The sequence below is a fragment of the Cygnus atratus genome, chromosome 6, assembly GCF_013377495.2.
Source record: "Cygnus atratus isolate AKBS03 ecotype Queensland, Australia chromosome 6, CAtr_DNAZoo_HiC_assembly, whole genome shotgun sequence".
NCBI lineage: Eukaryota > Metazoa > Chordata > Aves > Anseriformes > Anatidae > Cygnus > Cygnus atratus.
Genome location: NC_066367.1, coordinates 9,030,071 through 9,045,708, shown reverse-complemented (window position 1 = coordinate 9,045,708; position 15,638 = coordinate 9,030,071). Strand labels below are relative to the sequence as shown.

Here is a 15,638-nt window from a genome sequence, read left to right as displayed (position 1 = left end):
TTCATCTCGGATTCACCACCACAACCTCGTTGAGGGCAGACATGTGAGGGAGTTGGGAAACAAATGAAAAACCATCCTACCTAACAACCCCACTGGCTCAGCCCAGATGAATCCACAGTTTAGGAGTTAAAGAGGATGTCTCTCCTCAGCCACTCCATCACTGCTGTTGCTTACACGAATTCGTTCGGTTTTCAGGCTGGCAGACTATCTGAGGACATGATTACACACCTGAAGCACACACCAGCACTTGCTGGGGTACCACCCACCCTTTCGTCATTTGCAAAGCACTCCCAGTGATCACAAAGCATGCCCTGAGGAGCGAGGCGAGTGGCTTAACATGTAGTAATACTTGGGTTCTTCTGGTCTCCGTTTGCCAGACAGTAGCGTTGTATTTTCAGGCTTTGAATCTGCAGTTATGACAGCTAGGGTTTTATTAGCTTTTTTCACTTCTTCAGTCTCTCCTCAAGGACCTCAAGCATCCTGCTGGTCTCTGCTCTTGGAACTGCAAGGGGATGTGCACTCAAGAAAAAGGAGGGGTTTTCAGCCTGAATCCATGCTCCTTTTTGTGAGAAAACTCTTGCCTCTGCCTGGGGCAGGGGAAGAGGTGAAGCCACCCTGCAGGAGTGGGGCTGCAGAGGGCTTTGATAAAGCACTTCTCTGCTTCACAGTCCCTGAAAGCACAGCCACACCAAAAAGAGCCTGACTCCCAGGATGGCAGAGGGGGGAAAGAAAGGGAAAGTATTAAAAATAAAAGAGCCATTCAAATATTAAAGAAGCAATAAAATGCAGTGCACACGTTTGTACTTACTGCAAATAATTCAAAGCATAAGGCAGACGTCAGCCTGGATGAGCACTGTGGGGCTGCACGGCACAATGCCTCGTGCCACTAGACCTACCGGGGAATCTGGATAGAGCAGAATTAAACTTTTAGCATTTCTCCTGCTTGGGTTTTAACCAGAGCAACAGCTTAACTCGTTGATGTCCTGCAGCTGCACTATGAAATGCCAGACACCAGTCTGATGCCTAGACTAGGGGAGAAACAGCCTTTTCTGCTCAAAATTTAGACTGGAGAAGTCTGATCTGGCACTGCTGCAGTAGGAGAAGAGAGCTGACATTCAGCAGAAAATCACCCCTGAAAGCAGGCTTATTGCAAATACTGGAGAAGGAATCCTGCCTGCAATTATTTGTGTGCAGATACCTGGCACACCAAGCTCACTGGAACAAGAAGTCTTCTATAATCTGGCTGACGTTGGTGGAGCAGAGGCTGAAATGCCCCGCTGCTGCCCAGGAAAGGTGCGTTTCCCCAGGGAATGATGATGGCAGGGATGCCATGACAGCCTCGGCGTGTGGGCCAGCTCCTTGCCAGCTTTGGGCTAACCCAGGCCACCTCTCCATGGTGAGATCGGAGAGCACACAGCTTTGCAGAGGGACTGGGTGAGATGCGAGATGCTGTCACACGCAGGAGACGGAGTCCAAGGCTGGCACTAGAGAGACTTGACATGGAAAATATGTCAGGGAGGAAATCTGGATGGAAAACCACCTGAAATAGATACACATGCCCTGAGGGCTGCATAGGGTAACTCCTGAAGTCCGAAGCCCATCTCTTTGCCTGGCTGGAGTCAGCTCAGGAGCCGTTCTCAGGAAATCGCAGAAGCTGGGCACAGATGGTGAGGTCTGAGTTCCCCTCATCCATCCCAAGCACTGATGTATTCTCCAGACATATTTTGCAATCTCCACTTGCTGCAATATTCCTGGGACGTGGATCATCCCCACGCTTCACAGAGAGGCTTCCCGGCCTCAACTCCAGCTACCCAAGAGGGAGGTGACCACAATTCACATGTCACACTTCTTCCACCCCTCTGCACCTTGAATTTAACGCTCTTGGTGGACATTGGAGATTTTGGTGGTGCTTTGCCAGGCACAGCCACTAACCAACCCTGTCCCAGCTCTGCTCCTCTCACCATTTCTCTGACTCATTTGCAGGAATTACTGAGGCTTAGGGAGTGTCTGTTGGTGTCAGAGCCCTGCTCCCAGTTCCCATTTAGGGTCGGTAAGACATCATTAGGTCAAATTTTCATTCTCACCATGGGGCTGAAGGCAGGCAGGGAATCACATACCAATAGGTGCAAAGAGCTTGTTGTTTTTTTTTATTCCATCCAGGTTGACATCCACTTGTGTGGGTTTGTTTCATGAGCTGATTCTCAGCTGGTATGTTATTGGGAGAAGCAAGGAACAACTCATAATTCTGTTTTAAATCCAGGTATTTCCACTCAATGAGCAATCTGGCCTCTGAGATCTACTGTAATAGTAAAAGTATGCATTTCATACCAGTAACTTGTGGAGAAAATAAATGAACAATGAACTTGTCTCAGAGTTAGTAATGTCTAAATATATTTAACCTTACACTACGAGACTGTTGAAAGAATTTCTGGTATGCAAAATGCTGTTAAGTAGAAAAGGAACATACTGAAATTTGCTATCTGGTAGTCAACTTGGAATACACAAGAGAGTAAACTGACCCAAAGATGTAGATAGAGCCTCTGGCTGGGCTGGTGGATGTTGGGTGGGTAGGTCCGTCGATGCTTCTCCCTCCATTGCACGTTCTTCCCGTCTGCATCTGATGTCGGTCACTCATACAGGAGCGAGGCTCGGAAAGATGAACTTGTGCTCTGAGCCACCAGAGATGTCCTTGCCTTTGGTAAATAACAATAATCAGGCTGGGCTTTTATTGACTTCCTTTACACTTGCATGCTTCCTTTCTAATGAAGTAAGCATTACAGAAATGGCTTTAGGAAATAAAATGTAAGGAGCAGCCTTTTCTTGTTTTCTGGCAGCAAAAACCCCAAACAAAGCATGAGAAAATTCTCTTGCTCTGTGGTTCCGTGTATCTTTCAAAATGGTTCTCCCACTCTGGAGAAATCCACTCCAAGCTGGATTTGCCCTATGAACTTCCCTATCCTCCTCCCTCCTCCCCCAACACATTTACACATAGATGCCTACCTACGTGTGGAAGACCTCTGTGGAAACAAAAGCTGTGGGCTTCTCCTTTGGGGAAAGCAGGGGTTTGTTTTCTTTTTTTAATGCTGAACTTCTTACCTCTTGTCTATTGGAGAGATTTCACATCCTGCTGAATAGACCCTTCGTAGACTGATTCAAGCCCAAGAGACAAACCCTGACCACATCTGAATGATGACAGCACGAATTCAGGACTGTGCACCAGATTTTCCCCCTTGAAAAGTTTCCATCCGGTGTGATTAATCAAATATTTGCTTTTCCTCTGAGCAGATAACACTGGTGAACTTACAAACTTCAGCCATGTAGTACCCACAAACTCCTATCTCCTTCTACTTATCTCGGGAGTACAAAGGCCTACTGATTTCTCCCATTCCAACCAGACCCAGGCTCTCAGCTTCCATCCCGGCTGCAGTCCTGGTGTTTTAGTCTTTGTTTTGGACTCACTTGATTTAGAGAACAAGGGAGAAGAAAACAAGTGAGAAAAGGGTCATTCAGAAACAAAAATGAACCCGAATCAGTAAAAGTAAGTGGTCCAGCCCCAACACTGGTCTCTCTGCAATGAAGGATTTAACCCATAGACCTTTAAGGTGCCTGGTCACACCAATTTCTGGCACCCTGCATGGAAGCTGCCACTTACAAGAGGCAGTTCCAACCCCCCCAACTAGCTGGACAAACTACACACCCAACTTCTACCATCCCTGAGACATCAAGTGCAGTTTCAGTTTCAGAGAACATGTGGACCTTGGAACACGAGGTCAAACCTCCAACACCTTTGCCTTCAACGGAGAAGCAGCAGCAAGATGCGAGTCTGCACGCCCCGAAGCACAGAAGGGGATAGCTGGAGATGCTGGCAATAACGAGGAAAGCATAGCTTGGCACAGGGACAAGCTATCGCTGCTTCTTGCTCTCCCTAACAATTTTCAGATGGAGGCCACCGGGCCAGGGAGGCTGCTGGAGGAGCGATACCACGAGGATCCGCAGCCTTAGGATGACCTCGAGAAATGGAATCGCTTCAGGAAAAAGAGCTATGAGAAAAAGATCAGCTAAAAAAAATACAGTGGAAAATATGTATCACTTGGCTTAATTTTAGTTTTGAAAGTAGGGGACGAGCCTTAAGTTTCTCACTCCTGCATCTTGTTTTTTCTTAAGCCTTCATGACAGAGGGAAGATTGCTTCTGCCTGGCAGGACAGTTGGACATCTTTAAGGCAAAGAAGTCTTAATGGCAACCTCTTCTCCCCTTGAACTCATTTGAAATTGCCCTTTCTTGGGCACTGACGCTGTGAACGGAAAGGAGACAACAAGAACAGGTCCTTTCCATGAGCCACAAGCAGGAGGAGTCAGAGCCAGGGAGGACAGGATCAGGAGTATGCAGAGGGTGGATTTAGGAAAGCAGATGAGCTGGAGAAATTGGTAGAGAGAGTCAGAGTGGAGAAGCATCCTCTGTGTTCAGAGAGGCAGGAAGCTCCTCTGGGAAAGCAGGCTTACCAGCAGCCTCTTGTGATATTTATTTTCCCACCCTGAATCCTTGGGTTCCCCCTTCGAGGCTTAGCACACCCAGGACTCTCCTTCCTCCCCATGTATCCCTCTGCCTTGTCTTTGTGCTCTGGAGAAGATTCCTCAAACACAGTCACCTACCTCAGGTCTCTCTTTTTTTGGAGAAAGCTGCTGGGAAAGAGGATATGCAGCTGGTAAGTCCAGGTGGCTTACTGGGGAGATGCTCTGTGCCTTTGAGCAGTGCCCATGAATCCTATATATACCCACTGCACAAATGTTGGAGAAGGCAGAGGTGTTCCTGAGCAGCTCTTCAGCCATCTTTCCCCACTACATCTGTTCCTAGAATTAGTCACAGCACAATCTATTCATCTTTGGAATAATGTTATGAGTGGGTATTGCTGGAAGCCAGTTTCATCCTTGATGACCATGAAGGAACTTACTCCAAAAGCTCACTAAAGCGTGCCTGGCATTGAGGGGGAGACGTGCAATTTCGTACTCTGCCAACTAAATTTTTCCTTCTATTCTCATTTAATCTGAAATAACGTCATCTGCGTAGCATAGATACAGGAGAAAAATACAAAGCGAGAGCTACATGCTGGAAACAGAACAGGAGAATCAGCCAAGAACAATAATTTACAATAATACTTCTCACTTCACATGTCTTACCCCAATGCATGAAAAGCATGACCGAAAAGGAGAGCTTATATTGTTTCCCTCTCACAAAAATCCTTACTTTCGCAAACACTAAGAGGCCTGGCTCCTGGTAGACGTGCCCTGTAGAAAGCTCCCTGTATCCTCAGGAGAGAAACCTCCTGTTTGGAGCTTGTTTTTCTGTGTCCCAAAAGAGAGAAACAGAGCAAACGCTGCCAGCCACCGCTGTCCCAAGGGGCACATGGGTGTGCTGGCAAGGCGGGGGCTGCTACACCACTTCTTCCAGGAGAATAGATGTTCTTCTAGCTTCCCTCACTCAGACATGCTCTTGAACATCTCACAAGACTGAATGAGATCATTAGACACAGAGAACATGATTCAGAGCCTGTCCTCAAGCTTTTTTTTTTTTTTTTTTGCTTTTCTTTGCACATTTCCCCGCTCCATACAACAGGGGAAAGGATGCTATGACATGTTAGCTCTCCACAAACAGGAGGTCCTTCTCCTCATTCTCCTGTGGGTACACAGGACATTTCTTTAAAGAAGCTGAAAGAAAAAGAGTCAGCAATGAGATACTCTAGAAGCAGGCACAGCTCTACTGGAATTGCTGCAGATAAATCAACACACAGAAAGCCAGAGTCAGGGAAAATCCCATTAATTTCTATTTACATCCCTTCAGAACTTGCCCCTCAAAGTTTTAATCACTAAACCTAGTTTTAAGGAGACATGTATTATGGAATCCCACTCTTTTATCACCATGAAATAACATAGCCAGAATTTGGTTTGTTTGTACATAAACTCAACCGCAAAAATAAATGCAGTGGGAACTGCCCACATCTCTTGCATATGGAAATCTGTGTTTAAGAACAAGAACACCCACACAGCTAATTGTCATGAGATGAGTTCCTTGTTGTTTCTTGGTTGCACTCACAATAGGAACACTGTTCAGCGATACAGTATTTTAAGCCTCACATCCTGCAATTTGCACAGTATTTTCATTTGCATTTCTAGTCTCACTGAAGCTTGAAAAGTCAATTTTGGAGGGATATTAATAGTTTGTTGATTCACATTCTAGTCCTTGATGACATCCTCATCAGAGCTGATGGGGAAGAAGAAAGTGTATAAGCTACACCTCTTAAGGGGCTTAAGAAAAGCCCTGTGTCAAATCCATGTTGCACTGGTGGCAGAACTAAGTGGCTGTTTTTAATCCAACCTCTTTCACTCTGAAACTCTTTTACCTTCTCAGGTAGGAGCTGCTATGATTTTGCTAGCCAAACCTCACGGTAATTTTGCCAGATGCCCCTGGTGCCAAGTCTAAAGGTCCCACAGGCATGGCAGAGAGTTTTTCCCTGCTTCCCAGGTCAGTGCCATCCCTGGATCCTCTAGGACTGTGCTGGAATAAGCTCCTTGGGCAGAGATCTGTCACCAGCAGCTGATCACTGCAGGTACCTCACAGCCTGTCATTACCAGTAGCATCTACTGGCAGAGACCCCTACAGTCTCTGCGGGAGGGCAAAGCTTTTGTTATTCCTCATATTTTATAGGGGAAGAAGAACTGAGCAGGTTAATCATGGAAATCTGTGATAAAGAAAGAGACTCAACATGATCTCCCTGTTTTTTGCTGCTCCTAAACCAAGGGTCAAGCCTAGAAATGCTGCATGGGGCGAGGTTCCCAGAAAGGATTTTCTACCGAATGAAATTCTTAACAAGGATTTCATGACTTGTTTCTTCATTTGCACTTACATACTGCAGTAGCACACGAGGAAACACAAGGTCTTACCTATTAGCTGCTGTAGATTGAACTGCGAGTCTTTTGTCCGCTTTGCCTCTTTGGCCACGGGGAAGGCAGCAGTGAACAGGGCCAGCACCTTCTGAACAGCTGTACCTCGGGCTGAGCGTGCATGCTTGGACAAGAGTCACCTAGAAGCGGGCTCCCTAAGAGGACATTATTAGAAACAGCTGTGGGATCAGCCCAGCAGTGGCTCACGTGCATTCAGCTGTGCTCGGCTACAAGCAGGGCAAGCTTGGAGAAGTGCGGCCTTCCTCACAAAGGTGGGCTGGGGCCGTGACGTTTGGCAGCTGGGTTGGGCACGGTGGGAGCAGGGACTTCCCTCCCCAGCCACACACCGAGCCAGAATGGGAAGATACATCCTATCCTCACCTCCTCGGCATCCAAGCCCTCGACCACGTTCCTCCGCAGGAGGAAGAGGAGGGTAGTATCAGCACTCATGCTTGCTGACAGCCCTTCACGTTCAGCTCTCCCCAGGGAGCAGCAAAATACCGCTTCAGGAAGCAAAACACATTTTTTCCAGAGTGATGATGAATGGGAGGGACAGGTTCTTCCCAGCCAAACACTAGCTGACCCCCCAGTCCTGTAACACGCAGCTCGGGAGGATTGCAGTGGGATGCAGCTGGCTGGATGAATGCCGCCCGCCAGGGACGGCAGCATTCGTGCCTGCATCAAGCACCGAACGCCACCTGGGACGCTCTGCAAGCCTCCTCATGTCCCACACACGCTACTGGGAGGTCACGTTAGGCACGAGGGGATGGGTGAGAATGTGCTTTTCATGCCCTGCTGACTAGGAAACACAGGATCTGCTCTCACCAGAGTGAACCGTGTGGTAGCACGCATTGGGCCCGACCACCGCCATTTTGGTTGACCCCTGGCATCATGCACAGGCTGATGCAGAGCCTGTGGCCGGGACAAAGCCTCCTGTGGGTTGCATTAAATACTCACAGTATTAAATACTGGTCCACAGCCCAAGGCAAAGAGGGGGTGTAAGGGGAGGAGGAGGAGGAGGAGACGGCAGCTCCGAAAGGCCACTGGTGCAGCTCCCAGGACTTGCATTCAAGGGCTCGTAACCAGAGGTTGGGTCTTTGTTGACTGCTGGCCACACGTGCACCTCTTACAGGGGACAGCTGGGTCACAATCTCTACTCAAGTGGTTCAGTACCTCTGCCAAGAGACCTGTGAGACAGCAGCAGAGAAAAACCCCAAAAACATGGCTATTTGACTCTCTCAGATGCTCCTGTGTCATCCCACACACAGAGGAGAGTCGGTGGCCTCTGGACCTCAGGGGCCGTGACAGCTCCCCATAATGTTTTCAATGCCTTGACCCTTCTGGCTAGCATTACCCCATGCTTAGGTAGCAAAGCCAAAATTAACAACTCACAGGGTGGCTTTAAAGCCAGAAGGAGGTCACAGAGATACCGGCATCGCTTGCTAAGCCCCCCGGGAGCTCTGAGCCAAAGGAGCTAGAAGCAGCTAAACTGAGCAGAGGCGTCTTTTTGTTTTGCAAACCACGGCAGTTGCCAGCTCTCACTTACCTGCTAAACCCATCTCAGGCATGTGGAAAAGCATTTGGGAATGAGATCATGGCATCTGCTGCTGCTGCTGGCTTCATCTTCTAGCCTAAAGGGCAAGCTGAAGCCAGCTCCCCCAGGAGCAGGGCCTGCATACGGCCGGCGAGGCTTAGCCAAATACCTCCAAGGGCTTCTATGCCCCAGCACAATGGCTGGGCTGCCAGCAGGAGGTGCTGTGAAGAGAGGGCTTCACTCCTCCATCTCCCTGCGGTCCCGCTGAGGATCGCACAGGTTGTCTGTGGTGACAACCAGCCACGTCTCGCTTCTTTTTTTCTTCTTTCTGACACACAGCACACCTGGGTGTAACAGGTTCTTCAGAGACTGGCAGCAAGGGAGAAGGAAGCTCAGTTTGAACCCATCTCTAAGATCAGATCATACTTAGTCATGCGGAGAGGAAAACAAAACAACAACAAAAACAAAACACCCCCCACAATAGTGGCAAACATTTGTCCCCAGTTGCAAACGCACAGAACAATTTGGAATCACTTCAAGAATAGGAGTGAATATTTTTTTTTCCTTTGATTTCCTCAGGTTTCCACTCAGTTTGAGGAAAAAAATGCGTTTATAATGTGCTGTGATAAAGGCCTAATGGGTGGGATACTATGAGATGCTGTGGAGCATGGAAAGGGTCTTTAGATTTGCTCTGCTTCAGCACTGGTCTCTGCTAAAAGTATGCTTAAGGGATGTGGCAGAGGGGTACGCTCCTGGAAGTTACCATGCCTGTTGTCCATGCAGTACTTTATAACTCATTGCTACCACCTCCTTACTGAAACCTAGTTCGAGGCACCTGATTCAGAGCATGTGAAAATTATTAGAGGTGTCAACAGAACACAGGTCACTGGGAGAAGAGGCACGTGATGACCACAAGGAGCCCACGCTAAGCACCACATCGGCTTCTCAAAAACGAGACAGGGACTCCCAGGTGGGCTTTGCTTTTGTTTTCTCCCTGCTTGTCTACCAGGAGCATCTCCTTCAAAGATTAGGATCTATTTTATTTGAGGACAGAGGAAGCATCATGTTGCAGCAGCTTGAAATACACACACAAGCTTTTCACAATAAACTGTCCCCAGCCCCATCAGCAAGCTCTTGTCAGAAACTGATTCGGCAAAACTTTGTCTAGCCACCAAATATGATGAAGCAACTGTCATAAGTTTCAGGCCACATCCCAATGTCACAGCAGGGCTTGTGGTGAACAGGGCAGGCAGGGATCCAACCTTCCAGAAAAAAACAAGGCACGCTTTTGTGAACCCGGCCCCTGGGGCTTCTCTTTGTCATACAAGAGTAATTATTTTGCATATCTCACCTCCGTATAAGCTTCATGGCTGCAATTCCTTGCATCCATTGCACATCCCAGACACAGGTATCGTATCAGGCTGTGGCTGATCCTGCCCAGGAGCAAGGAGAACCGGTTATCAGAAGGCCATTAATACAAATGCATTACTAGAAAGAAGGCAGTAAATAAAACAGAGATGGCCCCTTTAATTATGCACAGGCAGTAATTAAACCGTGTTCTGAACCAATTAATGACTTGCTTCAAGGACAAAGCAAAACGGTCTGTTTACAGCTTGAAATGATGTTATTGCTGCTTCGAAAACAAAAACAAAGCCTAAACAACTGAAAATCAAACAGCCCCGTCAAGGCCCAAACTCGTTTCCAGGAAATCCTGTGTTCTTCTCACCAAGATGCGGTGATTCATGGTGGTGTCTCGCTAAACAGCCTGAAGTCGGGTGCTCTCATTTGCTCCACATTGACAAGTTCTTACATTTTTTATCCAAATTCGCAGGTGCCCAGAGCCAAAATAAGCTGCGGAGTGTCAGACAATAATACAAATTCAAGATTTATTATCGTGTTAGTATTATTTTAGCACTCTGGAGGCCTGGTAGAGAGCCAAGACGCCCTTCTCTTTCCTCTTTGCCAAGTATTGTGTGAAGCAGAACAAAACAACGTGGTGCCTGCCCTCAAATGCTCGTACCCCAGCACGAGGGGGTCACCCAGGAGCAGCGACTGCCCCAGGGGCTGCGAAAGCAGCACATCAAACAGCCCCATGCACCACCTTGGTGCACCCAGGCTTGGGAAGAAGAGAGGATGACCCTGCAGTCCTATTGCTTTTCCTTCTCTAATAGAGTCTCAGAAGTCCCATGTCCCTTTCTGAAGAAAAGAAAGTAATTTAGAGATGTTTCAGCACTCTCCTAGTCCATCTCAGCATCCCATAGGATGGTTGTAAGAAGCCGTGTGTTTTGCATGGAAAGATACCCAGCTCATATGGCTGCTCCTTGGCTGAAAAAGCCGTAACATCCTAAACCAAACAAGCATGTTGTTTCCCATGCAAGATGAATGCTGGGTTGGTCGTTGCCGCTCTAAAAGAGAGCAGCAACAAAACCGTGTGAACTGGAATAACTCCACTAATTCGTTTCTGGATGATCAGGCTGCAAACTGCAGTGTTAGCCCATGTTGGTTTTCTTCCAAATTTCTCACAAGAATCCTGAGACAAGGCAGAAGATGGAGCTTTAGAGAATCGCTTCTTGCTGATTCTCCTTTGTTCTGTTAGGATGCAGGCTTAGACACTGAGCTAAGCAGAAGCAGATGGGAAAGAGAAAGCCAGCTACGCTTACAGCATCATAAATCTCAGCTAATACAGAAAACAAACAAACAAACAAACAAACAAACAAATAAAAAGTACTAAGAACCTCACAAAAACAACCCACCACACAAACCCCAAACTCACTCCACTGTTGTTACTCTGATGGCACTAAAAGACAAATAAATATGTACCGAGCGTCCCACATGGAATACAACCACCCCATCAGTCCACTATCGTTTCCAGGTCCTCATCAAAGCACCATTTCAGCAAACCAACAAAGCAAATCACAGTACCAAAGAGCACATGTGAACACTTGCAATGGGCATGTCACTAGATTTTATAGTACTTGTCTCCTCAAATGCCACGGAGAGCATCACCGTCCTCATTTCGGCTGAGTTCAAGGACTCACCACACTTCTAACAGAAGAAAGCCATGGAAGTCGAGTGAACAAGCAGATGTCGGAGTCAATTTATTTGCTGGATTAACATGCTCTGTAGCCTTTATTAAGAAAAATTGTGAAAGATTTTTTTAATCAGTAATACCAGGCTTTCAGGACATTGATTATTCAGCCTAATCACACAAGTGTGTATAGCCAATTTGCTTTTGCATTTGTCATGACTTTTTCCTGTAACACTGAAGACAAAGCTTTTCCTCTGCTAAAAAGCAAAGAAAGATGCCTCAATCTCAGAGCTACAGGACCGAGCTAGCAGAGAAGAGGAGACTTGAAAGCATAGCTAGGTACACAACAGATATGGAAAAAGTTAGTAGCAGGAGAGTGGCCAACACTGATTTGCATAGAGAAGTGTGACTGAATTCACATTTTGACCTGCTATTCTTGGGAAAAACATAGGATTATATCCTCCTCCTCAAAATCCCAATGTACATTTTACTTTCGACTCAGCTCTCCAAACTAGTCACTACAAAGGCTAAAGCCAAACCTACCCAGATGGTCTGTCATTCTGATTATGAAAATAACCATTTCTGTTTATAATAACAACAATGACAAAGACAACAACAACAAATAGAGAAAGAGTTTTTAAAAAGGGGCGAAAAATTAGCAACCTGAAGCTGTCAATGTAAATACTGGTTGCTGAGGAGCAGCTAGGTTATGAGTAGGAACAATATATCATTAAAAAGACAAAGCAGTCCTGGTAAAATTAGAATGGCAAGTTAAGTGTTATTGTGGTTTTCTCAGTTTTATGTTTTTGGTAATGCCAAATATTAATAAAGTTACATATTTAAGGGTCCCCCCAGCCACTTATCCACCCTGTTGCTTCCCAGCAGAGATCCTTGAGGCCACTGAGTCACACCGGGAATTCCTGACCGCCAAGGGGTTTGCTATTTTGGACACTGCAGCCACTGCCTAGAATAGACCCTGAAGACCAGGCTGAAAAGAGATGATGGATATGAGGAAACACAACTTGGTTCTGAAATTCTTTTCTGCCCTGAGCAAACGACGTTCCAAGGATGCTCAAAGCACTTTCCACATTAGCTCGCACTAAGAATAACACAGAAAATAAAATCTTTCAAAGTGGAAAAATATCAGAGGTCTTGATCTGGCAACTGTTTAAATGGATTAGCCTTCACCTTACAAATACATCTCAAGTAAAAATATTAGCTCAATTGGAAAAAAAAAAAAAAAAGTATTGTTTAGGAAAAACAGCAACAGCATGTTTTAAGTTGTATTGTTTTCCAGAAAGCTTTGAAACTAAAGTGGTTTTGAAACACTCACAGTTTTAATCCTAACTCTTTTTCAGTTGCTTTAGAGGAGTAATTTGGGAAATAGCATCCAGGTCTGCCTTGCATATGGATAGATGTGTGCAAGATAGCAGTGCACGGGCAGCTATAGATATTGCAACATTTTTTCCAGCCTCACTGGCATGCTTTTCTGTAATCTTCCATCTGTTCCCAACAGTGTTAGAGGAGACAAAACACTGCCTTCAACAAGCTATACTCTCTTGGAGGTAGTCTGAGTGGAGGAGGAGGAAAAGAAAAAAAAATCGGAAAAGTGCTGTCAAAGAAAAAAATGCCAGGGGTGGAGGGTGGAAAGAGGGGGATTGCCAAGAGGGCTGCAGTTTCCAGAGAGCAGAGCGTGAGTCAGCAGAGAGCGAGGGTTTTTTATATATATTACAGAGCGATGATGCCCTGAAGACCACAATGACACCTCTTTACTCCGAGCCCGTGTGTGTTTTAACAATCAGGCAGCAAGATCTCATTACTTCCTGACAGAGAAACTCCCTGCAAAAGCAGCAGTGATATTTTGTTTTAAATTTATTTTTATATATTTTAAAAGAGAGCTCGGGCAATCAGCATGCCCTAGAAGGGCTTACCATTCAGGGCAACTCTTTTCCATCTCCTTAATCTGATTCATCACCTCGGTATCTGTCAGCTTGTTTCTCGCTCCTACTGGACTTACAGCTCCAGATGATTTGGGAGTTCTCAAGGGCTCCTTTTATTTGCTCTTAAATCCTGCTGAAAGCGTTCCTTTTCAGAAAACATTCCCCTCCCCTGGTGCTTGGCTGTCACTGACATCTACCACAGCAGTCAGCCCCTTGTGCTGGTGTTTGCTCCACTTTGCTGGCCCCCTTTGCACCTCTGCTCGGAGGACACATGAAAGCTGAGCCACGCAAAGTCACATACCAGCTTTCTCTTCCTATGGAGACCAAAAGAGACCCAAACTGAGGGGAAAACCCCAGAAGTAGTCATACACATCCGCACACCTCAGAGTTTCACCACTCAAAGCCTTCCTTGGGGTCAGGCCAGAAACACCCAGGTGCTCCAAGACCCTTTTATTTCCCAACACCTTTCAGTTCCCATGCAACCTACCAAAAAAATTTTTTTTTTTTCTTCTCTCAGTTATGTGATAATTTCCAGCTTTCCATCACATAACCCACAATACAGCCTCACTAAACAACCTAAGTGCCGGATTTAGACATGTTGGTAACCTACCCCTGCCAGAAGGGTGGCACCAAAGAGGGTTCAACACCTTCATGCCAGCTGCTGAGCCCCCGCACGAGGAAAAGCAGCCCTGTAAAATGATAAATACCTGTTATAAACCATAGCTCCCACACCACCCCAGCAATTTCTAACAGGGACAGACATTTCCTCGCTCTGCTCATGGGAAGGGGCAGGATACAAGGACAGGGAACAGCCCTGGCCCCAAATCGGGCCTGGCGACGGGGTGGTGGAGAAGGCCTGTGGGGGAGAGCTGGGCCTAACATGGCCGTGTCAACCACACATTTATCAGCCAGGGCAGGTGTCCTCTGCTAGCCTTCTGCTCTTCACGGCTCTGGCCCAAAATGCCTCAGGGGTGCCTCAGGAGTGCTGCTTTTGCGCCATTTGCCTTCCCAGGGCTGTGCCCCGCCGGCCTTCAGGGATGGCCCAGGCACCCGGCAGCCCCTTGCCATGGGGAGAGTCCCTTTTGGGGCAGTCTGACACGGAGCTTGGGTCAGGGCGACCCCAAGCTTGCTTTGTACTGCAGACAGCCTGCTGCTCCTTCCCATCGCTGCAAGGGATAATTAGAGGCTCTTCAAGAGCAACCAGGCTTTCTCCACAGGGACCCCCAAGCTGCGATGATGTGGGAAAAATGAGTGCTGCCTTGTCTGCTTGGGAATTTCCTGGGACCACCGAGAGAAGCTGGCAGTGCTCCTCAAACCAGGAGCATCTCTGTAATGGTTTTTCCCAATTCTCAGGGCTGCAGGTCCCGGCCAAGGAAGAGTGCTATTGTGTTCAGGGCTTGATTACACGGGCAGGCGTTAGAAGTGGTTTGTTTCCCTGGCTCTTCTGCCCAAGTTTTTTTTGGGAGAGCTGGACTTTTATTCTGAAGCGAGAGCAGCAACAGCTCATGCAGCCCGACCGGCAAGCATTCCTCGCAGCGTCTGTGAAACATCAGGCGTTCTCTGTTCGAGCACATGTGGGCTCTTGCCCAACTCATCCTCTCCTCTCCCTCACCTCCGAGTAGGGCCAGATACTTTTCTCTTCTATTTCCCCTGACTGAAATGGGTTTTGACCTCACTGCTTTCAGAGCTGGGAGCCTGAGTGCGTGATCTCACCGCTTGTTTGTAGGAAAGCAGGCTGTGATATCACAGAGTGAAGGGATTGAGCATTGATCTAAAACCTACAGAGGTCATTGGGATGTCATCGGGCTGTGCACAGGGCCACGGGTGGTGAGTTTAGGGAATGAAGCACCAAAAGAAGATAGAGGAAGGGCTCTGCTAATGGCATGTGGCTGATGACTCCCCCCATTTCCCCATGTTGCTTCTGTAAAACATCTTCACCAAAATATATCAAGACCTTTGGAGAGAGAGAGCCAAGAGTCGTCAAAAAAAAAAAAAAAAAAAAAAAAAAAGCCCACTTTTCAGATATCCAAAGGCCATCTCAAATGAGCTGTGCCACCGAAATGAGTTACCGAGCAGTCCTGAGTTATGAATGTAGCAGGGAAAGTCAAGGTCAATTTGCAAACAGAGGGAACGGGAGGAAGTCCGACGCATAAATAATCTGTCATGAACTATTCACCCGTTGCTATTCCTATTACATCC

The 15,638-nt window shown here is 47.1% G+C and overlaps 1 protein-coding gene across 4 annotated transcripts in view; it reads right to left on the bottom strand.

Moving 5' to 3' along the window:
- The window catches only part of LOC118243105 (uncharacterized), a 52,565-nt gene that overhangs the window by 25,011 nt on the left and 11,916 nt on the right, over nt 1-15,638 (bottom strand). For 2 of the 4 annotated variants that reach the window (XR_004777185.2, XR_007708507.1), the window contains exons 4-8: nt 9,823-9,904; nt 8,484-8,840; nt 7,895-8,124; nt 6,938-7,092; nt 2,520-2,693 (exon numbers count right to left, since the gene is read on the bottom strand). Coding sequence is in view for 1 of the 4 variants with exons in the window: in XM_050711694.1 (XP_050567651.1) it covers nt 2,520-2,595 (76 nt within the window). In the remaining 3 variants the exon portion in view is untranslated. Of the gene's footprint in view, nt 1-2,519; nt 2,694-3,096; nt 3,359-6,937; nt 7,093-7,894; nt 8,125-8,483; nt 8,841-9,822; nt 9,905-15,638 lie in introns of those variants that run through there. The other 2 variants (XR_004777186.2, XM_050711694.1) reach the window with 2 other exon arrangements.